Raw genomic sequence first — 24,212 nt, forward strand, 5'->3', positions numbered from 1 at the left:
AGAGGCTGAGCGCGCCTGCGCAGCAGAGGCTGGAGTGGGCGGAGCTGCGAGGGGGGTTATAAGCCCGCGGTGGCCAATCGGTGCTCGTGCCGAGCCGAGTGGGCGGGGCGAGCCGGAGGTGAGAATGGGCGCGACTTAAAGAGAGGAGGGGAAGCGATCGGGAAGGAGGCGCCGAAGACGTTGACTGACAGTCGCCCTGGCGAATAGAGGCGAGAGGTGGAGGAGGCTTGTGAGGAAGGAAAGGGATGCTGAGGAGGAAGGCGCCATAGACTTATTAACGTGTAGAGGGAGGCAGAGGGCTGGATTCCGGGGCCAGTTCAAACTTTTTATTTTGCCAACCATAAAAATCAGTGGGTTTGGGGGCAGCAGTGATTGCTCTAAAAAAATGGTTTTGTTTAAAGGCTTTTTAGGCAGACGGAGGGGAACAGGAAGGACGAAAGCTTCCCCTGTTGAATATCCGCCTGCTGCCTAGATTTTTAAGTGCACAGGAATGCAACGTTGGATTTTTCTTTCGTTTGCATGTGTTTCAAGAAATCCTGCTAACAGCATCTGGCTAGTGGGATGGAGTCAAAGGTTTTCCCTATTTTTCAAAGGAGGATATTTCACAGTTCAAGCCAATGAAGATTTAAATCGATTTTTAGAAATCTGATCCATTTTCTAGAGTGATTTATTGGACAGGTGGAGTTAAAGCTCACTCTTGTTTTTGTTTTACAAAAGAACATGAAAAAATTAATAGTTTTTTTGGTTTGGATTATATTTTGTTGTTGGATTTTTATAGGAGCCAACCTGGAAGCCACTCCAAAGGATGGCACTCATAACTTTCAGATATCACACTTCATCATTTAGAAGCCAGAGCTGTCTTAGACTTCACTGCATGTCCACAACTAGGATTTCTGCATCATTGAACTAAGTGGGATGTACTTCTGCGCAGACATGTAAGCAAGCCACTCTGGGAGCCTTTTTGGCGGAAGAGTAGGATACAAATACTAGTCTAAATAAAGCTTTGCGGAAATGTTTTGAACATCCGCTCGCTGCTCATAAATGTGATTTCAGGTCAGAGAATCCTCACTGTGCTGTTTTTGTACCAAGAGCAAACAGCTCCAGAAATTTGAACCTGGGTCTCCGTAGCCCGTATCCTATAGGTAAAGGTAAAGGTACCCCTGCCCGTACGGGCCAGTCGTGTCCGACTCTAGGGTTGTGCGCCCATCTCACTTAAGAGGCCGGGAGCCAGTGCTGTCCGGAGACACTTCCGGGTCACGTGGCCAGCGTGATGAAGCTGCTCTGGTGAGCCAGCACCAACGCAGCACACAGAAATGCCGTTTACCTTCCCACTATAAAGCGGTACCTATTTATCTACTTGCACTTGGGGGTGCTTTCGAACTGCTAGGTGGGCAGGAGCTGGGACCGAAGACGGGAGCTCACCCCACCGCGGGGATTCGAACCGCAGACCATGCGATCGGCAAGCCCTAGGCGCTGAGGTTTTACCCACAGCGCCACCCACGTCCCGTATCCTATACCCAAGACAAAAACGAGGCGTCTCTTCTGTGCCACAACCTACTTCCTTCCCTGGAGTTGCTGTGGTTATCAGGTCAGTGGGCTTTTGCCCAAACTATCCAGCAGAGGGCTCTTTGCAGAAGGAATTAACTCGCAGCTCTCTGTGGCAAGCTTGTCATATCGAGACGAAGCTCCCACAAATTATTATAACATGCCTGCTAATAACAGAAGGGCGAGATGGATATGGAGCACACAGGGAGCATCTTTCTTGGAGGTGTTACTTTCGAAGGAGCAGAGAGTCGGCCCAGGATACCTGAAGGAGCATCTCCACCCCCATCGTTCTGCCCGGACGCTGAGGTCCAGCGCTGAGGGCCTTCTGGTGGTTCCCTCCCTGCAAGAAGTGAGGTTACAGGGTACCAGGCAGAGGGCCTTCTCGGTGGTGGCGCCCACCCTGTGGAACGCCCTCCCATCAGATGTCAAAGAAATAAGCAACTACCTAACATTTAGAAGACATCTGACGGCAGCCCTGTTTAGGGAAGTTTTTAACGACTAATATTTTAATGTATTTTTTATCTTTTGTTGGGAGCCACTCAGAGTGGCTGGGGAAACCCAGCCAGATGGGCGGGATATAAATAATAAATAAATGATAATAATACCTCATGTTACGTTTGCTTCAGGTTGAGTGTTTGCAGGTTGCGTCCCGTGGTGACCCGGAAGTACCGGAAAGGGTTACTTCCGGGTTTCGCCGCTTGCACATGTGCAGACGCGCAAAATGACGTCATGCACAGAAGCAACGAAGCGTGACCTGCAGATGCGGGTTGCGTTCTTTTCAGGTTGCGAACGGGCCTCCGGAACCGTTCGCAACCAGAGGTACCACTGTAATTATTATTATTGTTGTTGTTTAGTCGTTTAGTCGAGTCCGACTCTTCGTGACCCCCTGGACCAGAGCACGCCAGGCACTCCTGTCTTCCACTGCCTCCTGCAGTTTGGTCAAACTCATGCTGGAAGCTTCGAGAACACTGTCCCACCATCTTGTCCTCTGTCGTCCCCTTCTCCTTGTGCCCTCCATCTTTCCCAACATCAGGGTCTTTTCCAGGGAGTCTTCTCTTCGCATGAGGTGGCCAAAGTATTGGAGTCTCAGCTTCAGGATCTGTCCTTCCCATAAGCACTCAGGGCTGATTTCCTGAAGAATGGAGAGGTTTGATCTTCTTGCAGTCCATGGGACTCTCAAGAGTCTCCTCCAGCACCATAATTCAAAAGCATCCATTCTTCGGCGATCAGCCTTCTTGATGGTCCAGCTCTTAATTATTATTTGCTACCAGGACACATTTAGATCAGCCTTCATCAGCCTGGTGTCCTCCAGATGTTTTGCGCTACAGCTCCCATCAGGCCAGGATGGCAGAGGTTGTTCTTCTCCTTTGCCTCAGCCAGGTCTCTCTTTCTCCCCACCCTCTTCCCAGGAAGAAAAGGAGAAGGTTGCCCCATGTCTTCCATGAACCTAATGATTTACAGCCATCCAAGTTGGATGCAATCACCAGCTCTTGTGGGTTCCCCCTATTGCCAGCAAGATGGGAAAGCACTGTTACGAAAAAGGAGCAATGCAGAAGCGAGCTCCAGGTGGCTGGAAAGCCAAACAGGAAGTTGATGTTTTGGGACTGTACCGTGGGAACGAGGGACGGTCTATTCAGTGCACTGAGCACCGGATGTTAGCTCAGAGTGTCACATGACCCTGTACTGGAAGTACATGGGTGGAGTTATTCTCTCTCTGCAGCTGGTGATGAGAGAGAGCAGTCACGATTTCTCTGTACTGCTGGAAAGACAGGAATAAAGGCATGTAAATACATTTCTGTCTGTCTCTTTCCCCTCCCTGGGAATGGGAGGGGTGAAGTGGTGTGTTCTTCTTCACGTTGAGAAGGATCGCCGATTCAGACCTCCCCTGGTCTTGCCGGGAGTCGCAGACAGGGAGGTCAACAAGGATTCAAGCCGGGCACCTGGAGGGTGGCCAATTCCTCTGCATTTACTGGCTTGAATCAACAAGCACATGCTGCCTCCCCTCACTCACTGTACAGCCATCAGAGCTGGCGGCAACTACAGATGCTTCTAATAATCTCTCTTCCAATGCCCTTTTCATCCAGGGAGCCTCCAGCCCCCTCCCGCTTTGGACTTTGTCTATCGTGTCGTACAAACCTGGGAGGAAACAAGGCACCCTCTTCCACCAGCCCAGTGGTTCAAGAGTGGACAGTTCCACCCCTCTGGGCGTGGTGGGATTGCCTAGTGGGCCTGCTAAGAGGCAAGGGAGCGGGGGAGGGGCAAATGAGCTGTGTATGTCATAGAAAACAGAACCGGGATTCAGAATGGCCTTAAAACAGATTGGAGAACCAGGCGCCAACTAACAAAATGAATTTCAATAGGGACAAATGTCAGGTTCTGCACTTAGGCAGGAAGAAGCAGATGCACAAATATAGGATGGGGGACACCTGGCTTACTAGGAGTACATGTGAAAAGGAGCTAGGGGTCGTGGTGGACCCCAAGCTTAACATGAGTCGACAATGTGATGCAGCAGCAAAAAAAGCTAATGCTATTCTAGGCTGCATCAACAGAAGTATAGAGTCCAGATCAATGGAAGTAATAGTCCCACTCTCTTCTGCCTTGGTCAGACCACACCTGGAATACTGTGTCCAGTTCTGGGCATCACAATTTAAGAAGGATGTTGACAAGCTGGAAGGTGTGCAGAGGAGGGCGACCAAGATGATCAAGGGTGTGGAAACTAAGCCTTATGAGAAACGGTTGAAGGAGCTGGGATGCTTAGCCTGGAAAAGAGGAGGCTGAGGGGAGATAGGATAGCCATCTTCAAATATCCCAAGGGCTGTCACATGGAAGATGTTTTCTCCTGCTCTGGAGGGCAGGACTCGAACCCATGGTTTAAAGTCACGAGAAAGGAGATTCCGGCTAAACATCAGGAAGAGCTTTCTGACAGCAACAGCTGCTCAAAAGTAAGACACTCTCCCTCAGGTGGTGGACTCTCCTTTTTTAAAAAAGAAAGGAGAAAAGAAGGGGGTAGTTTCTTCCTTTCTGCGATCTCCTTTGTCCTGCGGCTTTGCATGGAGGGGTAGGCTCCGGTCGGCTCAGCCACGTGTTTTTTCGGAGCCTCTTTTGCCTTCCCGTGCTCACCTACCTCCCCTCTTCTTTGTCGGCAGAGACGGGGGCAGCAGCGGTAAAGTTAGGGCTCCTTTTTCTTTCTTCTTCTTCTTCTTCTTTCCCCCTTTTCTTTTTCTCCCTCTCTGCGTTAGCTCCACTGTCTTCCTGGATTTGGAGCTCCCCTCCGTGTGTGTGTCGTGGACTCTCCTTTCTTGGAGGTTTTTATGCAGATATTGGACAGCCATCTGTCCTGGATTTTTTAGCTGAGATTCCTGCATTGCAGGGGGTTGGACTAGATGACCATGAGGGTCCCTTCCAACTCTACGATTTTATGAAATGACTAACAGACTTTGAAAAACTATTATCTCTGGATCAGGATCACCCCCCTTTTTTTAGTTAATTCATAGTTTTAGGTGGATTCTGAATGTGCAAATGTGTGTCGAATTTTATTGTGCTATTATCGTCCGTGGTGGGTCGTGCAAGCCACTATTCTGAATGCTTTCTATAGGGTAGTTACAGAAAGGTAGCCGTGTTGGTCTGCCATAGTCAAAACAAAATTTTTTTCCCCTTCCAGTAGCACCTTAAAGACCAACTAAGTTAGTTCTTGGTATGAGCTTTCGTGTGCATGCACACTTCTTCAGTGTATCTGAAGAAGTGTGCATGCACACGAAAGCTCATACACACTTTTCGTGTGCATGCACACTTCTTCAGTGTATCTGAAGAAGTGTGCATGCACACGAAAGCTCATACCAAGAACTAACTTAGTTGGTCTTTAAGGTGCTACTGGAAGGAAATTTTTTTTTTGTTTTTTCTATAGGGTAGTGGGATATCTTTAGAGAACCAAGGGAGCAGCAGCCCCCCGAAATTTGGGAACCGCTGCTTTAGCCCAGCAAAGCATCCCCGACATGGGGACAGCTTTGCCTTCCGAGATGGTGACCACTGCCTATAGAACTATCTGCAGTCTGAAGATGCTCACTGTAACGGCACCATAGGAGCAACACAAGTCTGCGATACAAGGAGAGGAAAAGGACGAGTCAAAATGCCCCATCAATCACAACACACAGTTTTTACTTGCAGAACAAACAAACAAAAAAAGCTACCAAGTACAAGTGTTAGAAAAACAGTGGTAGTAACTACGTCGGGAATGTACACGGCGGCCTCCCAGGCCCTTCCGAAGCTATGGCACATCCTTAGTTAAATCCTTGGAAAAGAACAAAATTGGCCGAGGCTGAACAGCAACTGCAATTCTGGTCCCCCGTCCCCCTTCGCGTGGCGCTACTCTAAAAATGCTACATACACACAAGACCCAAATGCTAAGGAACATCGGAATAAATCTAACCTGCTGCGATAATTTTACGAATCAACATAAATAACTGAGTGACATTTTTTTGGGGGGGGGGGACACAAAAAAGGAATAAGGATATTATGTACATACACACACAGATACACAACCCTTTTCAACCATGCTCTGCGCAACCCTCTCTTTTTTTTGGAAAGAAAAAGACAAAAGGGTTTTTGTCTGGCAAGAGCGTAAGTGGACATCAATTTTACTCTTTTACACATTCCCCCCTCCCTCTCCAGACAACTCTGCAGATGTCAAGATCTTGAGCCTCGTAACGTAGAGCAACACCACCATTCCATTCTCCCAAGAAGGCAGCCGTTTTCTTTTTTTATGATCATGCACTTCTCTGTAAACTTCCAGGCCATTTTGATTTTATGTTTTAAATTGGGTGGACTCTGGAAACACGTCCACGTTGCTGAAAAAATCTCTACATCAGTGTCCAGGGCGGCCCAAATTGGGGTCACAGGCTCCTGTGAGGTTTACAGAATGGCGCAGAAAAACTTCTTCTCCCTAAAGGGGTTTTCTGAAGCAGGGACGGGAGTCAATAGAGGGTCTTCTTTGGCGTGGGCTTCGCAGTAAGCCATCAAGTCTGCGGCGGCTTTCGACACCTGGGAGGAAAGAGAGAGGAGGTCAAGTTCCCCGGAAAGCAGTTCTCAAAGAGCAGCTACTTGGGCAAGGAAGCCCACGGAGGCAGAAGATGGAGACCTTAAACCCTCTAGAGACCTTAAACCCTCAAGTTGTGATACCTTAAACCCTCAAGTTGTGATACTCTCAACTTGCACAAAGTCAATGCGAGTTTTCCTCCAACTGCAACAGAAATCTACCCTCCTGTAGCAAAGAATCATAGGCACCAAGAGACAACAGGACTGCTCAAGGTGCCTCAACTATAAAATTGGAGAAATCTCGAGAGATATAGCCGCACCGGCAGCATATCTCTTCTTTCTCGTATCCAAAAATGCAATAATAATAATAATAATAATAATAATAATGATAATAATAATAATAATAATATAATTTTTATTTATACCCCGCCCTCCCCAGCCAAGGCTGGGCTCAGGGCGGCTAACAAGCAATAATAAAAACAAGTTGAATGAATACAACTTGAAAACAAAATACAACATTAAATATTGAAACATTAAAATATTAAAATGTAGCCTCATCGCATGAAGAGAAAGGAAAAGAAAAAAGAAAGAGAGGGAGGGAATCAAATTGGCTCCAAGCCAAAGGCCAGGCGGAACAACTCTGTCTTACAGGCCCTGCGGAAAGAAATCAGATCCTGCAGGGCCCTGGTCTCATGAGGCAGAGCGTTCCACCAGGCTGGGGCCAGTGTTGAAAAGGCCCTGGCTCTGGTTGAGGCTAATCTGACTTCCTTAGGGCCCGGGACCACTAGGGTGTTGCTATTTATGGACCTTGAGGCTCTCCATGGGTACGAAGGTCTCTAGATATTAATGGACTCTCAACTTGCACAAAGTCAATGCGAGTTTTCCTCCAACTGCAACAGAAATCTACCCTCCTGTAGCAAAGAATCATAGGCACCAAGAGACAACAGGACTGCTCAAGGTGCCCCGACTTTAAAAATTGGAGAAATCGAGAGATATATAGCCGCACCGGCGGCATATCTCTTCTTTCTCATATCTAAAAATGCAAGAAGGGCTTTTACACTTGCCAGAAGCTCAGCCCTGCCCTCGCCGGTCCTGGAAGGATCCTTTAAAAAAGTCCCATATGCTCAGAGACTTTGTGCCTGTTCATTGGGGGAGACAGGCAGCCCAGAGCACTTGTTCTTTAGATGTCCCTTTTATGAAGAAGCACGGAGTGAGACCATTGATCCCCTGCTGGTGAGGCTCACTGACCTCCCAGAAAAGCAAAAAATTGACTTTTTCCTGTTAGGCAAAGATCATAAAATGACCTGGATGGTCACCAGATTCTGTGTACTGATCTGTAGGCGCAGACCATCCCCCAACCCAAACTAGTTTGTTAAGAAAATCCCCAAACTTGGTTCCATGGGTGACTCTCTCTGTGGTAGTTTATCTTAAAATTTTAAGTGTCTATATGCTTACCACATTTATAATTTTTAAATTTATTGTTGTACATTGTTTTATATGTTTGTTTTCCTTCTGGGAAGACATTTAAAAAAACAGCAGACATTTAAAAAACAACATAATTTTTGAGCACAGATGGGGAGCTTTTAAGGCACTGCTAAAATTTCTTTCCACCCTTTGTAATGATTGGAGCCAGTGAGAATACGCTCCTGGGGTCCTTCTGGTGGTGCTGTACTGTATGCTCCAAAGCTAAGCATTTAGGAATGCTGATAATTAGTGCATCGTTATTACATTGTCATGCAGCGCATAGTCAACACCTCTTTCCCAGGAGGCAGTGATGGCCAGCAACTTTGATGGCTTTAGAAGAGGATCAGACAAGATCATGGAGGAAAGGGCTATTCTCTGCCTTCACAATCTCAGACAGGAGGGAAGAGAGCTCTTGCTTGCGGGTTTTGCACATGCATCTGGTTCGTCACTGTGAGAAGAGGATGATGGACTAGATGGGCCATTGGGCAGATCCAGCAAGTTATTTTTATGTTCTTACTGCATAATCTCACAGCGGTGGCTGTGAGAAGCTGTGGTTGTGAGTATCTGTTGGGTATTCTCTGTGTGTGAGAATCAAAGAACAAAGAAGCAAGGCCGAGTTTGTTTGGTCTATACAATGACATTTTCTGTGGGAACTGTCCTTTGGACATGCGCAGTGCGGCAGGAAGTACTGATAACAATGGTCCTGTGCAACTTGTAACTTGTTGTGAGTCTGTTGCTTGAGCCTTGCGGTGAGAGAAGCAGAGAGAGAGGGAGAGTCTTGGATCTTGTTGGACTCTAAGCTACCTTTGAAGGTGACCCGGAAACTGCAATTAATCCAGAATGCGGCAGCTAGACTGGTGACTGGGAGCGGCCGCCGGGACCACATAACACCGGTCTTGAAGGACCTACACTGGCTCCCAGTACGTTTCCGAGCACAATTCAAAGTGTTGGTGCTGACCTTTAAAGCCCTAAATGGCCTCGGTCCAGTATACCTGAAGGAGCATCTTTACCCCCATCGTTCTGCCCAGACACTGAGGTCCAGCTCTGAGGGCCTTCTGGCAGTTCCCTCCCTGCGAGAAGTGAGGGTACAGGGAACCAGGCAGAGGGCCTTCTCGGTAGTGGCACCCACCCCGTGGAACGCCCTCCCAAAGAGAAAAATAACTACCAAACTTCTCAAAGAGAAAAATAACTACCAAACTTTTAGAAGACATCTGAAGGCAGCCCTGTTTAGGGAAGCTTTTAATGTTTAATAGGTTATTGTATTTTAGTGTTTTGTTGGAAGCCGCCCAGAGTGGCTGGGGAAACCCAGCCAGATGGGCGGGGTATAAATAATAATAATAATAATAATAATAATAATAATAATAATTATTATTATTATTATTATTATTATTATTATTATTAAAAGACATCTGAAGGCAGTCCTGTTTAGGGAAGTTTTTAATATTTAATGCTGTATTGGTTTTAACACTCAATTGGAAGCTGCCCAGAGTGGCTGGGGAAGCTCAGCCAGATGGGCGGGGTATAAATAATATTATTATTAGTAGTAGTAGTAGTACTGTATATATTTGCTACCAATATGCTTTATGCCTGTCAAGCAAAACTGTGCACTTGACAGAATATGGCATCTATGAGTGTTTATTGCCTACTTCCGAGGAAGCAGCTGCGTTGAGATGTAACTCTGCTGAGCATGGATACTGGCGCACACGGGCAGCAAAAGTGATGCCGGACCCAATCCTACTAAATCATCCATCAGATGTTGATGGATTGATCCAACGGTATCATGTCCTGTCCTTTTGAATTTGCCACTACTCTACTGGGTGGGTGGGGCTGTGCCCCATTTGCCCTAATGGACCAGCTCCCAATATAAAGAATACTCTCGCCACTCTCCCTCTTTTGCCCAAATTTCGTAATTCCCAGAGCCATGCTGGCCTCGGCCTCATTTCCCCTCCTACCCCTGCAAATGAACTAGAGTAGAAATCAAAATTCAGGGAGCTGATATCTTAGAAAACTTCATTGTGCAAACTATGCCTTCATTGAAATCCCCACTCTCTGCAGCGGGGAAGATAGACCCACAAGGGATAGGCAAATCTCTTCATCCTGACTTCTCCGTTACATATTTTTCCAATCTTCACTTCCTCACATTTTCTCACATTTCCACATCTGTTTGCCGATTCTTTTTAAGAAGCCCTCATGAAAAATTATCAGCGTTTTCGTGCTCCTTTTTCACGCTACATCCAATTTTGCTGTGCAATTTTGTCCAGCACATGTCATTTTGCAGTTCCCCCCACAATAATGCATTTTGGTACACATTCGTTGGCAGGAGAGCTGCATTGCAAAATTCAGAAAGTGTGAATCTCAAAGGATGGCTGTGTTTTGGCTCATGTATGGTTTCAGAAACTGAGCTGGGTATGTTTGCCTTTAAAGGCAAATGGAATGGATTTTCTCCTGTCTTCCTCGTCTGCACCACGTACACCTTGGGAAATTTTCCAAACCCATGTCCAACCTGCAACGTATGTGTTTTTGTGTAATAGCAACCAACCCCTTGATAACACAAGGCTGGCCGAGACCCCTTTCTAAGTATGCCAAGCTACGGTGAAGGATGCTTGCTGTTGCCATAGTAACGCAAGGAGAAAGGAGCAAGCCGCAGCCATCTAGCACATTTTAACGCAAAGGCTGTCTGAATTTCTGTCCATGGATAGCAGGGTAGGTTACCCCGTTTAACAAAAGCACAACCAGAGAAATATAGCTAGGAAATGCTAACTCGAGCCAAGCCAAGTTCCCACAACGTGGCAATGCAATGGAAATGGCTTGAGGATTCGTAAATCGAGGGCGTGCCTGAATGGTGGAATCGCTGTCGCTTACGGACTCACTGTTAAAACCGTGTTTATGGAAGGCAATCTTATTCGGCTACGTGGGATCGCCAAAGAAGAAGAAAGAAGATTTGCTGGCACACATGGGCCAGATTTCATTTACCAAGACACGGGTGGCAGACGCCAGGCTTGCAGGATCTGGTGTTGTTGTTTTTTTAATCCTGATATCCGCCAACTAGAACCAGGAACAAAAGATCTACTCTTGAAACGAATAGACTTCGGAGCCCAGGAATTTGTGGCACTGTGGGTTAAACCACAGAGCCCTAGGGCTTGCCGATCAGAAGGTCAGCGGTTCGAATCCCCGTGACAGGGTGAGCTCCCGTTGCTCGGTCCCTGCTCCTGCCAACCTAGCAGTTCGAAAGCACACCGGTGCAAGTAGATAAATAGGTACTGCTCTGGTGGGAAGGTAAACGGCGTTTCCATGCGCTGCTCTGGTTTGCCAGAAGCGGCTTAGTCCTGCTGGCCACATGACCTGGAACTTGTACGCCGGCTCCCTCGGCCAATGAAGCGAGATGAGTGCCGCAACCCCAGAGTCGGTCACGACTGGACCTGATGGTCAGGGGTCCCTTTACCTTTACTTTTTTACCAGAGCTGAAGGGAGCTCATGGTCTTGTCACAAAAGAAATCCACTCCTGATTGTCCAACACCCCAAATTTCTCCCTGGATGGCGGGGGTGGGGTCGCTTTATCGTTGCAAATTCTAGCCAGTCTACTTAAGATAAGAACATATGAAGAGCTTGGTGGATCAGGCCCATCTAGCCCAGCTTCCTGTTCTCACAGTGGCTGAACACATGCCCCAATGAGGAACCCTCAAGCAGGATTCGAACAGAAGACTGCTCTCATTTTCTGCAGAGCAGAACCACTGTGGGTAATAGCCCTTGATCGCGCTCTCCTCCATGAATTTTGCTAGTTGTCTTTTAAAGCCATCAAAGATGGCGGCCATCTCTGCCTCCTGTGGCAGCGAGTTCCACCGTTTAATGATGCGCTGTCCTGAATCGTCCAATTCCACAGACTCCAACTCCCACCATCCCCATGCTGGCTGGGGCTTATGGGAGTTGTAGTCCCAAGAACTTCTGCAGGGCCAAAGCTGCTCCAAAAAAAATCAACAACATCCCCTTCCCCCAAGCCAGGCATCAGCAACCTTTGGCCCTCCAGATGTTTTGGACTACAATTCCCATCATCCCTGACCACTGGTCCTGTTAGCTAGGTGTTATGTACTGAGTTGAATAGGATCCAAAATGCAGCAGTCTGATTGGTCCTAGAACAATAGGATTCAGAATGCAGCAGTCTGATTGGTCCTAGAACAATAGGAGTCAGAATGCAGCAGTCTGATTGGTCCTAGAACAATAGGATCCAGAATGCAGCAGTCTGATTGGTCCTAGAACAATAGGATTCAGAATGCAGCAGTCTGATTGGTCCTAGAACAATAGGATCCAGAATGCAGCAGTCTGATTGGTCCTAGAACAATAGGATTCAGAATGCAGCAGTCTGATTGGTCCTAGAACAATAGGATCCAGAATGCAGCAGTCTGATTGGTCCTAGAACAATAGGATTCAGAATGCAGCAGTCTGATTGGTCCTAGAACAATAGGATTCAGAATGCAGCAGTCTGATTGGTCCTAGAACAATAGGAGTCAGAATGCAGCAGTCTGATTGGTCCTAGAACAATAGGATCCAAAATGCAGCAGTCTGATTGGTCCTAGAACAATAGGATCCATAATGCAGCAGTCTGATTGGTCCTAGAACTATAGGATCCAGAATGCAGCAGTCTGATTGGTCCTAGAACAGTAGGATTCAGAATGCAGCAGTCTGATTGGTCCTAGAGCAATAGGATTCAGAATGCAGCAGTCTGATTGGTCCTAGAATAATGCAGCAGTATGATTGGTCCACAGGAGCCACCCAATCCAGCTCCAGGTGGAAGTGAATCCACAACCTGATTGGCCTACAGGAGAATCCCGGAATTAGCCAATCACGTGGGGCCCATTGTGTAAATAATTATATAAAGCAGATATTTTGGGGTAACATTCATTCCTCCTCACCACTATGAGCTGAATAAAGAGCATGAAATCCACTCTTGACGCTGAATATATTTCACTAGGGATCATGGGAGTTGTAGGCCAAAACATCTGGAGGGCCGACGGTTGCCTATGCCCTCCCTAAGCCACCTGTCTGAGCCGAGAACTTGCTCACAGGGCCTTACCTTTATTCTGTCGATGTTTGCCTCCATTTTGAGCTGCTCTACCAGTTTCCTGGCTTGCGCTATGCTGGTGGTGTTGTTGCTGGCCATCTGAATGTTCCTCGTGGGCCTGCGGGTGCTCGCCCCTCCCTGTGCGCTGCAAAAGACGAGAGAATAAATCGAGGCGGTCCATCAGGGAGCTAATAAACTGCTAGGCTTGCAAAGCCATTCTCGGGGGAAGAGGAGTCTGACTGAGGGGAGGGTGATTAATAATGATGCAAATACAATGGCAGATGAAGGTAATAGATTATATGAGACTGGCAGAAATGACCGGCAGAATCTGAGACCAGGGAAAAGAGACGGCGGAAGAAGATTGGAAGAAATTTAAGGACTATCTTAAGAAACATTGTAAAATTATTGAATGTTAGAACGATGTTGATTTTGAAATTAAGTGGTTTTTAGCTGTAATGATTATGTAATTAAGAAAAGAAAGGTCAAAAACTATATAGAAATTAGGGGAAGGATTTGCTGAATTGAACTAATTAGAGATTGGAATACAGAGAGGGGAGGTATGAGGAGGTCGGGAAAGTAAGTTTTATGAATATAGGGGATTGAAATTATATTTGTTGTTGTATGTGTTTTGTATGTATTTTTGTTGTTTCTGTTTGTTTTTTGTTTTTTCTATTTTATATAAATCTTTAAAACTTTAATAAATATCTTATAAAAAAATAATAATGATGCAAATACAGTTTGGTTTCATGGGCTGCAAGAAACTAGTCCACTATTTTTATTTTTGAAGTATCTTAGCTGGTGGAGAAGAGAAACTCGCCTTGGGAAAACACTTAGCTTGCAGAGGAGGATTCTTGTAAACTCAGATGTATAAAAAGTAAAGTGAGTTTTGAGAAAATGTATCCAAGCTTACCCATTAGGGCATTATGCTGATACAATCAATCAATCAATCAATCAATCAATCAATCTTGTTATTTATACCCTGCCCACCTGACCAGGTTTCCCCAGCCACTCTGGGCGGCTCCCAACAGAATATTAAAAACACGATAAAACACCAAACATTAAAAACTTCCCTAAACAGGGCTGCCTGTTTCTGGGTTAGTGGAGTCTGTAACCTGAAGCGTATGTAACCCGAGGTACCACTGTACAACCCTCTGCAATGTTGGAATGTTTTTTCCCCCAAACCCACAGCCCAGAGATTAAGGGTCTCATGCGCTAGATAGAAAATTGATGAGGGCAATTCACCTGAAGTCAGTGTCTCCTGTGATATTCTGTGTGGAGACGATCCGAGCCGAGGATGTTCACTCCTCAAGAGTAAGCAAAGCCCTGTAGAAGCAAAGAGAATGGCACATGTGAGATGTATCTAAGCCCTGCTATCCATCCCCACCAGATGTTTAGAAGCACAACTCCCACCAGCCCCCGGGGAGATCCTTTCCCCCCTCGCCTCCCCCCCAATAATATTATTAACTATTATTTTTATTATTGATTGCCCACCCTTCACCATACAGACGCCAGAGCAGGCTGCAAGCCTAAGGCGCGATGTTTAAAGGGGGCTTGAAACAGCTTATAACCAGAAAGAGAGAGCTAACTGCCCGCCCGCAGAAAAGCAGAAGGAAGCAATCGGAATCTGTTTCATCAGAGCTGAACAAAGGCATTATTATTATTATTATTATTATTATTATTATTATTATTAATACCCCGCCCATCTGGCTAGGCTTCCGCAGCCACTCTGGGCGGCTTCCAACAAAACACTAAAGTACAATAACCTATTAAACATTAAAAGCTTCCCTAAACAGGGCTGCCTTCAGATGTCTTCTAAAAGTCTGGTAGTTGTTGTTCTCTTGGACATCTGGTGGGAGGGCGTTTCACAGGGCGGGCGCCACTACCGAGAAGGCCCTCTGCCTGGTTCCCTGTAACTTGGCTTCTTGCAGTGAGGGAACCGCCAGAAGGCCCTTGGTGCTGGATCTCAGTGTCCGGGCTGAACGATGGGGGTGGAGACGCTCCTTCTGGTATACTGGGCCTTTGAGGCCATTTAGGGCTTTAAAGGTCAGCACCAACACTTTGAATTGTGCTCAGAAACGTACTGGGAGCCAATGTTGATCTTTCAAGACCGGTGTTATGTGGTCCCGGTGGCCACTCCCAGTCACCAGTTTAGCTGCCACATTCTGGATTAGTTGCAGTTTCCAGGTCACCTTCAAAGGTAGCCCCACGTAGAGCGCATTGTAGTAGTCCAAGCGGGAGATAACCAGAGCATGCACCACTCTGGCGAGGCAGTCCGCAGTCAGCGAGGGTCTCATCCTGCGTAGCAGATGGAGCTGGTAGACAGCTGCCCTGGACACAGAACTGACCTGCACCTCCATGGACAGCTGTGAGTCCAAAATGACTCCCATGCTGCGCACCTGGTCCTTCAGGGGCACAGATACCCCATTCAGGACCAGGGAGTCCTCCACACCTGTCTGTCCTCTGTCCCCCCAAAGCGGTACTTCTGTCTTGTCAGGATTCAACCTCAATCTCAATTATGTCCCACACGACGGTAGGAAAGTTAGCCTGGCTGCAGGATGAGGTCGAAGGTACCGCCGGTCCAGCACCCTGTTCTTACAGTGGCCAACCAGGCGCTCCAAAGGGAAGTCCACAGGCAGGACTTTCTCTCTCCCAACCCGCCAGTCCGAGCTCTTCCGAGATGCACTGCCTCCGACAGAAAGACACGGCTGTTGTGCTCAGTGGCCAGTGGTAGCCTTGTCCTTCAAGACGAGGAGCGGGGCCTGAGCGGAGGGGGTGTGGCTAGGGAGCATCCCAAAGGCTTATTTCGCACGGCCACCAGAAGAAGAAGAGGAGTTTGGATTTGATATCCCGCTTTATCACTACCCTAAGGAGTCTCAAGGCGGCTAACAATCTCCTTTCCCTTCCTCCTCCCAACAAACACTCTGTGAGGTGAGTGAGGCTGAGAGACTTCAGAGAAGTGTGACTGGCCCAAGGTCACCCAGCAGCTGCATGTGGAGGAGCGGGGAAGCGAACCCGGTTCACCAGATTACGAGTCTACTGCTCTTAACCACTACACCACACTGGCTCCATAGAAGCTCCACGGAAGAAAAAAGGTGGTACGTGTGGGATGTGATCCATGAGAGGCAGTCAAGTACAACATTCCTCGTAATGTTAGAAAAGACATGCATGGGAGTGTTTGGTCCAGCCAGTCAAAAACTTCCTGTTCCTTCTTTGTTTGACCAGCTTTTAGCTAGGACTGTTCTGCTATCTCTCAGCTAGGAGGAACGTACAATCTGAGACAGACCAAATTGTATAATAGTGAGAAGCTCACACGAGCCTGCAACCACCTACTTGCTGTGCATGTAAACTCTGCTACATAAAGGAACTTGCTAGCACAAGTTAGGAAGGATATTAATAAACGATATATCCTCTCCTGCCACCCTGAACGTTCCCACAGTACACTCATGCAATAAAATAAAACGAAAGTATTCACAGGGGCAGAGAAGCAGGAAGAGAAGACAATGATCTCGAGAACAGTTTGGTTTGTGTGTGTTAAAAGCCAGCTGCAAAACCAGCAACACCTGCCTCGCATCAAAGGCAGCCCAAGAAATGTTTTCAGGTCTGCAAAGGCACAGGTGGAGGTTTAAGCCATGGGCGCGGGTGGCGCTGTGGTCTAAACCACAGAGTCTAGGGCTTGCCGATCAGAAGGTCAGTGGTTCGAATCCCAGTGATGGGGTGAGCTCCCGTTGCTCGGACCCTGCTCCTGCCCACCTAGCAGTTCGAAAGCAAGTCAAAGTGAAAGTAGATAAATAGGTACCACTCCGGCAGGAAGGTAAACGGTGTTTCCATGTGCTACTCTGGTTCGCCAGAAGCGGCTTAGTCATGCTGGCCACATGACCCGGAAGCTGCCTGCGGACAAACACCAGCTCCCTCGGCCTATAGAGCGAGATGAGCACGCAACCCCAGAGTCGTCCGCGACTGGACCTAATGGTCAGGGGTACCTTTACCTTTAGGCAAACTAAGGCCTGGGGGCTGGATCTGGCCCAATCACCTTCTAAATCCGGCCCATGGATGGTCCAGGGAATCAGTGTGTTTTTACACGAAAAGAATGTGTCCTTTTATTTAAAATGCATCTCTAGGTTATTTGTGGGGCATAGGAATTCGTTCATTCCCCCCCCCAAAAAATATAGTCCGGCCCCCCACAAGGTCTGAGGGACAGGGGACTGGCCCCCTGCTGAAACAGTTTGCTGACCCCTGGTTTAAGCGCTCGGGGCTTAACTGGAGGGGGGCATTCACTTTGGCCGCCACTCATGCTGGTTTATGTCAAGGATCATTGGACCGGTGACAGGCAGACATCCTACAGATAGAGACAGGAAGTGCATGTTCTGAAATGTAACGGAAGTCATCCGACCACACACTCCCAGCCACAAAAAAGGTTTACCTTTTGCGTTCACCCACCCCCTCATAATGCAAGTTCTCCAGGCAGCAAATGAACCCCGTCCGGTTTGAAGCAAGAGCATAAAATAACGTGCAACAAACGCAGCTTGGTGTTCAAGCCACTTTCGCTACACATTAATAATAATAATAATAATAATAATAATAATAATAATAATAATAATTTTTATTTATACCCCTCCCTCCCCAGCCAAGGCCGGGCTCAGAGCGGCTTACAAGCAATAATAAAAACAAGTTGAATGAATACAACTTAAAAACAAAATTAAAATACAACATTAAAATATTGAAACATTAAAATATTAAAATGCAGCCTCATCGCAGGAGAAAAGGGAAAAGAAAAAAGAAAGAGGCGGAGGGAATCAAATTGGCTCTAAGCCAAAGGCCAGGCGGAACAACTCTGTCTTACAGGCCCTGCGGAAAGAAATCAGATCCCGCAGGGCCCTGGTCTCATGAGACAGGGCGTTCCACCAGGCCGGGGCCAGTGTTGAAAAGGCCCTGCCTCTGGTTGAAGCTAATCTAACTTCCTTAGGGCCCGGGACCTCTAGGGTCTTGCTAGTTATGGACCTTGAGGCTCTCTGTGGGGCAGACCGGGAGGCGGTATTATTATTATATTAGAGGTGGCCTTTGCCAATTGGGGCCGATGGGAGTTGTAGTCCCAAACCTCCAGAGGCTGCCAAATTGGCAAAGGCTGGCTTAGCATGCCTCTTCACCAACTTCACCTGTGGGACGCCGGCATGCTTGCAAACCCGCCTTTCCTTCCAATCAGAGCACCCAGATTCTTGTAGAGAAAGGAGATTACAAAGCAACAAGGTTGAGAGTTTTCATGCACTCACAGAAACTGAAGATCCGGACAGGGAAATTGGGGGTTTCTGCACGGACTATGCTCCCCCGCTCGCTTTGCAAAGGACACTTTGGTCTTGCCTTATAAACGTCTTTTGTTCTCTATATAGGTTCCAGCTGGCTAATTACTTTCTCCTCCCCTTCACTGCCGACAGGTGGTCCTGTTTAAGATCTGATCCTCAGTTGTCACCTCCCCTCTCAGCAAAGCCCCTGTGCCTTTAACACCTGCATGGCAGGTCATAATTTAACCGGTATAACTCTGCACAAAGGGGTGCCCCCCTGTGGAATTCAGTGTCCCAAAAAAATATGGCGATGGCAAGCAGGTTCCCACCCCACCTCCGGTCGCAATTTTTATTTGTAATATCCAAGGCAACACGGTGACCAATGCGATGTCAATATAAACTCTTTATATAATCTATACAGAACAGTATAAAATATATGAAATATGCACTCTCTGCAAAACCAAATAAACAGAAATCTTATAAATCACTGAAAGTCACAAAACTTTACTATGAATCAGCAGCTTTTTGCTGGTTGAAAGAATGGCTACTTCTTGAAAACACAGACATTTTGGATTTGGAAGGTTTTAACAACGTATTTGGATGGCATGCATATCTGTGGTATGATAAGGTCAAAGCGCATAAAGCATTTAAAAACCATATTGTTAGGAAAGCATTGTTTAATGTTTGGATAAGATATAAGGATTTATTGGAAAATAAAACCCCAAGGTGGCTATCACCGATGGAAGCGAAAGCTCAGAAAAAGCTCAATATGGAGGTTAAATGACCGAAATATTGGGAAATTTTGGAACAAGATGGAGATAGACTAAAACTGCAGAGTTTTGAGAAACTAAAGAACAAAGTGCGAGACTGGCTTCATTATTATCAGATAATGGAGGCATATAATTTGGACAAGAAAATTGGCTTCCAGGTGGAAAAATCAAAATTAGAAACAGAACTGTTAGAACCCAAAACTAAGATTTTGTCAAGGATGTATAACTTGCTGTTGAAATGGAATACTCAGGATGAAACGGTGAAATCTGTTATGATTAAATGGGCACAAGATGTTGGACACAATATTATGTTTGCTGACTGGGAACATAGAATCATAGAATCATAGAGTTGGAAGAGACCACAAGGGCCATCGAGTCCAACCCCCTGCCAAGCAGGAAACACCATCAGAGCACTCCTGACATATGGTTGTCAAGCCTCTGCTTAAAGACCTCCAAAGAAGGAGACTCCACCACACTCCTTGGCAGCAAATTCCACTGTCAAACAGCTCTTACTGTCAGGAAGTTCTTCCTAATGTTTAGGTGGAATCTTCTTTCTTGTAGTTTGGATCCATTGCTCCGTGTCCGCTTCTCTGGAGCAGCAGAAAACAACCTTTCTCCCTCCTCTATGTGACATCCTTTTATATATTTGAACATGGCTATCATATCACCCCTTAACCTCCTCTTCTCCAGGCTAAACATGCCCAGCTCCCTTAGCCGTTCCTCATAAGGCATCGTTTCCAGGCCTTTGACCATTTTGGTTGCCCTCCTCTGGACACGTTCCAGTTTGTCAGTGTCCTTCTTGAACTGTGGTGCCCAGAACTGGACACAGTACTCCAGGTGAGGTCTGACCAGAGCAGAATACAGTGGCACTATTACTTCCCTTGATCTAGATGCTATACTCCTATTGATGCAGCCCAGAATTGCATTGGCTTTTTTAGCTGCCGCGTCACACTGTTGGCCCATGTCAAGTTTGTGGTCAACCAAGACTTCTAGATCCTTTTCACATGTAGTGCTCTCAAGCCAGGTGTCACCCATCTTGTATTTGTGCCTCTCATTTTTTTTGCCCAAGTGCAATACTTTACATTTCTCCCTGTTAAAATTCATCTTGTTTGTTTTGGCCCAGTTCTCTAATCTGTCAAGGTCGTTTTGAAGTGTGATCCTGTCCTCTGGGGTGTTAGCCACCCCTCCCAGTTTGGTGTCATCTGCAAATTTGATCAGGATGCCCTTGAGTCCATCATCCAAGTCGTTGATAAAGATGTTGAATAAGACCGGGCCCAAGACAGAACCCTGTGGCACCCCACTAGTCACTCTTCTCCAGGATGAAGAGGAACCATTGATGAGCACCCTTTGGGTTCGGTCAGTCAGCCAGTTACAAATCCACTGAGTGGTAGCATAGTCAAGACCGCATTTTACCAGCTTCTTTACAAGAATATCATGGGGCACCTTGTCAAATGCCTTGCTGAAATCAAGGTAGGCTACATCCACTGCGTTCCCTTCATCTACCAGGCTTGTAATTCTGTCAAAAAACGAGATCAGGTTAGTCTGACATGACTTATTTTTCAGAAATCCATGCTGACTATTGGTGATCACAGCATTCCTTTCTAGGTGCTCACAGACTGTTTGCTTAATGATCTGCTCCAGAATCTTCCCTGGTATTGATGTCAGACTGACTGGGCGGTAATTATTTGGGTCCTCTCTTTCCCCCTTTTTGAAAATAGGGACAACATTTGCCCTCCTCCAGTCTGCCGGGACTTCGCCTGTTCTCCAGGAATTCTCAAAGATGACTGCCAGTGGTTCTGAAATCACATCTGCCAGTTCTTTTAATACTCTTGGATGCAGTTCATCTGGCCCTGGAGACTTGAATACATCTAGACTAGCCAAGTATTCTTGGAACAGTTATGGACCACAGGTATGAAGTTTACGGCATGCAATGCCCTAAGAGAGAATATTATGAAAATGATATACAGGTGGTACATGACCCCAGTCAAGCTTGCAAAAATCTATCACTTGCCCGATAATAAATGTTGGAAATGTAAAGAAACAGAAGGTACATTCTTTCACCTTTGGTGGACGTGCCCAAGGATTAAGGCTTTCTGGGAGACGATATATAATGAATTGAAAAAGGTATTTAAATATACCTTCTTGAAGAAACCAGAGGCCTTTCTCCTGGGCATAGTCGGCCAATCGGTGTTAAAGAAGGATAGAACTTTCTTTATGTACGCTACAACAGCAGCAAGAATACTTATTGCAAAGTATTGGAAGACACAAGATCTACCCACCCTGGAAGAATGGCAGATGAAGGTGATGGACTACATGGAATTGGCGGAAATGACTGGCAGAATCCGTGACCAGGGAGAAGAGTCGGTGGAAGAAGACTGGAAGAAATTTAAAGACTATTTACAGAGATATTGTAAAATTAATGAATGCTAGAATGATGTTGGATTGAAATTAAGTGGTTTCTAGCTGTAATGGTATAAAAGAATATGAAAAAATGTTTTTTTATAAGTAAAAATTTAATGTTATAACAACTTAAGATTAAAGATCAGGGTAGAATAAAGAGGGAAAGAAACTGCTGAGCTAATAAATTGAATTGGAATACAAAAAAGGGAGGTATGAGGAGGTCCGGGAAACAAGTAAATGAAAAATAATGTGATGAAAAGATGGATTGTTTTTAACTATTTTTATTTTGTATATTTTCTTTTTTCTTTTTCTATTTTGTAATGTGAAAACCCTAATAATTTTTTTTTATAAAAAAAGAAAGTCACAAAATATGCACTCTTGATGGATTCTCTTGAAAACACACACACACACACACACACACAATCACTGTTCACTATGTCTGTTTGCGGACGACTTTGGCAGCGCTCGACGTCATAAAACAAAGCTTTACGGCTTGTTTTCACCAGATAAGAATCTGACCCCTTGCTTCTTTCAGAGACTTGCACAGTCTACAAAGACTTTCAGAGACTTATAAGACTTATGTCTATTTGATTCTATGTTTTGGTTCTATGTTACATATTTTTAACTGCTGTTATATCTGTATTGTCCCTGTTATACCCAATTGCAAATTTAATAATAATAATAATAATAATAATAATAATAATAATAATAATAAATTTATTTATACCCCGCCCTTCCTGGTTCAAAAACCGGGCTCAGGGCGGCTAACAACAAATATAAACCACTTAGTTATAAAAGCAGCATAAAATACAGTATATAAACATGAATAACAATAAAATTCAAAAATCAAAAATCAATTTAGGGGAAATAAGCATTGGATAATCCCCAAGGCTAGCTGGCTGAATTGGTCCTACTTGGGCCAGCAAGGAGGCCGGGGGAGAATTAGTTGTGGGGTCTCCCTATTGTGTTTTATGATTTGCCTGATACTGTATGTGAGCTGGAGATAGTCTGCGACTGAAATAATAAATTTGTATTTGTTCTTCCTAATGTTTAGTCGGATTTGCAAAAGGCTCATTACCGCTGGTTTCCAACGAAGGCAAAATTCTGCCTGTTTACAATTGATATACGTGTGTATATTTGAAAAGTAAGCGAAATGTACAAGAGAAGCCAAACAGAGGACGCCCACGGGAGCAAAAGAAGTAAACACATAAGAGGAAAAGAAGAAGACGTTTCAAACTTCAAAGCCTGTGTTGCAACTAATATCAAGCGTAGTTTAAACATGACAGCAACTTAAACATTGCAACGTACCGTATCACAAATCTTTAGAAGAGGAGGCCAGCGTAGCCTAGCGGTTCCTTCACATTCCTGTCCGAGTCACTGTTAAAATGGCTTTTCCCCTCCCGCATGGAGGAAAAATAGCCCGGAGCTGAGAGTTAAATAGAACCTCCATGTCTATGCGCAGTCTACCTGCGATACTCTGCCTGTCAGTTTTTGGCTACCTGCTGCTGGAAACAGAGTGCTGGCTGGGAAGGACCTGCCAGTCAAGCCCTTACATCAAGGTTGGAACAAAAGTTTTGAAAACCACACATTGCATTTGTTTCTCTCCCTCTTCTTCCAAGCCCTTGAGATGTTTTGGGATTCCGACAAGGTTTCTTTTTTTTAAAAAAAATGCTTTTTATTGATTTTCACAAACATAAATAAAATTTAAACTTTCACATTCAACATTTTGTGTCGTCTTATTTACCCTGCGCAATTTCGCGCCCGGACTTCCCTCCTGCCCTGCTTTGGTTTTCCTAATTTACATCTTCTCTTACAGATTCATATTTGCCCTCTATTCACATCACAGGATTTATATTAGCCCTGCTACAGTTTTTAAACTTCTGCACTAAATTCGTATGTACACAACAAATTTACTCCACTCCTCTTCAAACTTCGCCACTTTTTGGTCTCGGATTTTATAGGTCATTTTTGCCAATTCTGCATACTCAAATAATTTTGTCTACCCCTCCATTATGGTTGGGATCTCCTGGGATTTCCACTTTTGGGCTACGAGAATCCTAGCGGCAGTCGTGGCGTACTGAAATAATTTACGGTCTTCTTTCCTCACTTCATCTCCTATTATCCCTAATAAAAAAGCCTCCGGTTTCTTTGGGAATGTATATTTGAAAAGGTTTTTTCAACTCATTATATATCGAGTCCCAAAACTTTTTCATCTTTTCACATGTCCACCACATATGGTAGAATTCGCCATCCTTTAATTTGCACTTCCAGCAGGCTTTATTACTCAATCTGTACATTTTTGCCAATTTAACCGGGGTAATATATCACTAAGGGACACGGGTGGCGCTGTGGGTTAAACCACAGAGCCTAGGGCTTGCTGATTGGAAGGTCGGCAGTTCGAATCCCTGCGACGGGGTGAGCTCCCGTTGCTCGGTCCCTGCTCCTGCCAACCTAGCAGTTCGAAAGCACGTCAAAGTGCAAGTAGATAAATAGGTACCGCTCCGGCGGGAAGGTAAACGGTGTTTCCGTGCGCTGCTCTGGTTTGCCAGAAGCGGCTTAGTCATGCTGGCCACATGACCCGGAAGCTGGACGCCGGCTCCCTCGGCCAATAAAGCGAGATGAGCACCGCAACCCCAGAGTCGGCCATGACTGGGCCTAATGATCAGGGGT

General features: G+C 45.9%; 1 protein-coding gene and 2 long non-coding RNA genes across 3 annotated transcripts in view; 2 read left to right on the forward strand and 1 right to left on the reverse strand.

Moving 5' to 3' along the window:
• The first annotated feature begins 28 nt into the window (after window positions 1-28).
• LOC128402045 (uncharacterized) lies at window positions 29-23,264 on the forward strand. Its single transcript, XR_008327593.1, has 2 exons — window positions 29-118; window positions 22,597-23,264. It is a non-coding gene; the product is annotated as an uncharacterized LOC128402045 (long non-coding RNA).
• LOC128402042 (uncharacterized) lies at window positions 358-2,154 on the forward strand. Its single transcript, XR_008327591.1, has 2 exons — window positions 358-1,142; window positions 1,523-2,154. It is a non-coding gene; the product is annotated as an uncharacterized LOC128402042 (long non-coding RNA).
• The window catches only part of GNG2 (G protein subunit gamma 2), a 70,973-nt gene continuing 52,440 nt past the window's right edge, over window positions 5,680-24,212 (reverse strand). The window contains exons 2-4 of the mRNA XM_053365763.1: window positions 14,339-14,419; window positions 13,109-13,241; window positions 5,680-6,582 (exon numbers count right to left, since the gene is read on the reverse strand). Of these exons, the coding sequence (XP_053221738.1) occupies window positions 6,454-6,582; window positions 13,109-13,195 (216 nt within the window). The 5' untranslated portion in view covers window positions 13,196-13,241; window positions 14,339-14,419 and the 3' untranslated portion in view covers window positions 5,680-6,453. The remainder of the gene's footprint in view (window positions 6,583-13,108; window positions 13,242-14,338; window positions 14,420-24,212) is intronic.

The sequence above is a fragment of the Podarcis raffonei genome, chromosome 1 (genome assembly GCF_027172205.1).
Source record: "Podarcis raffonei isolate rPodRaf1 chromosome 1, rPodRaf1.pri, whole genome shotgun sequence".
NCBI classification, from domain to species: Eukaryota; Metazoa; Chordata; class Lepidosauria; order Squamata; family Lacertidae; genus Podarcis; species Podarcis raffonei.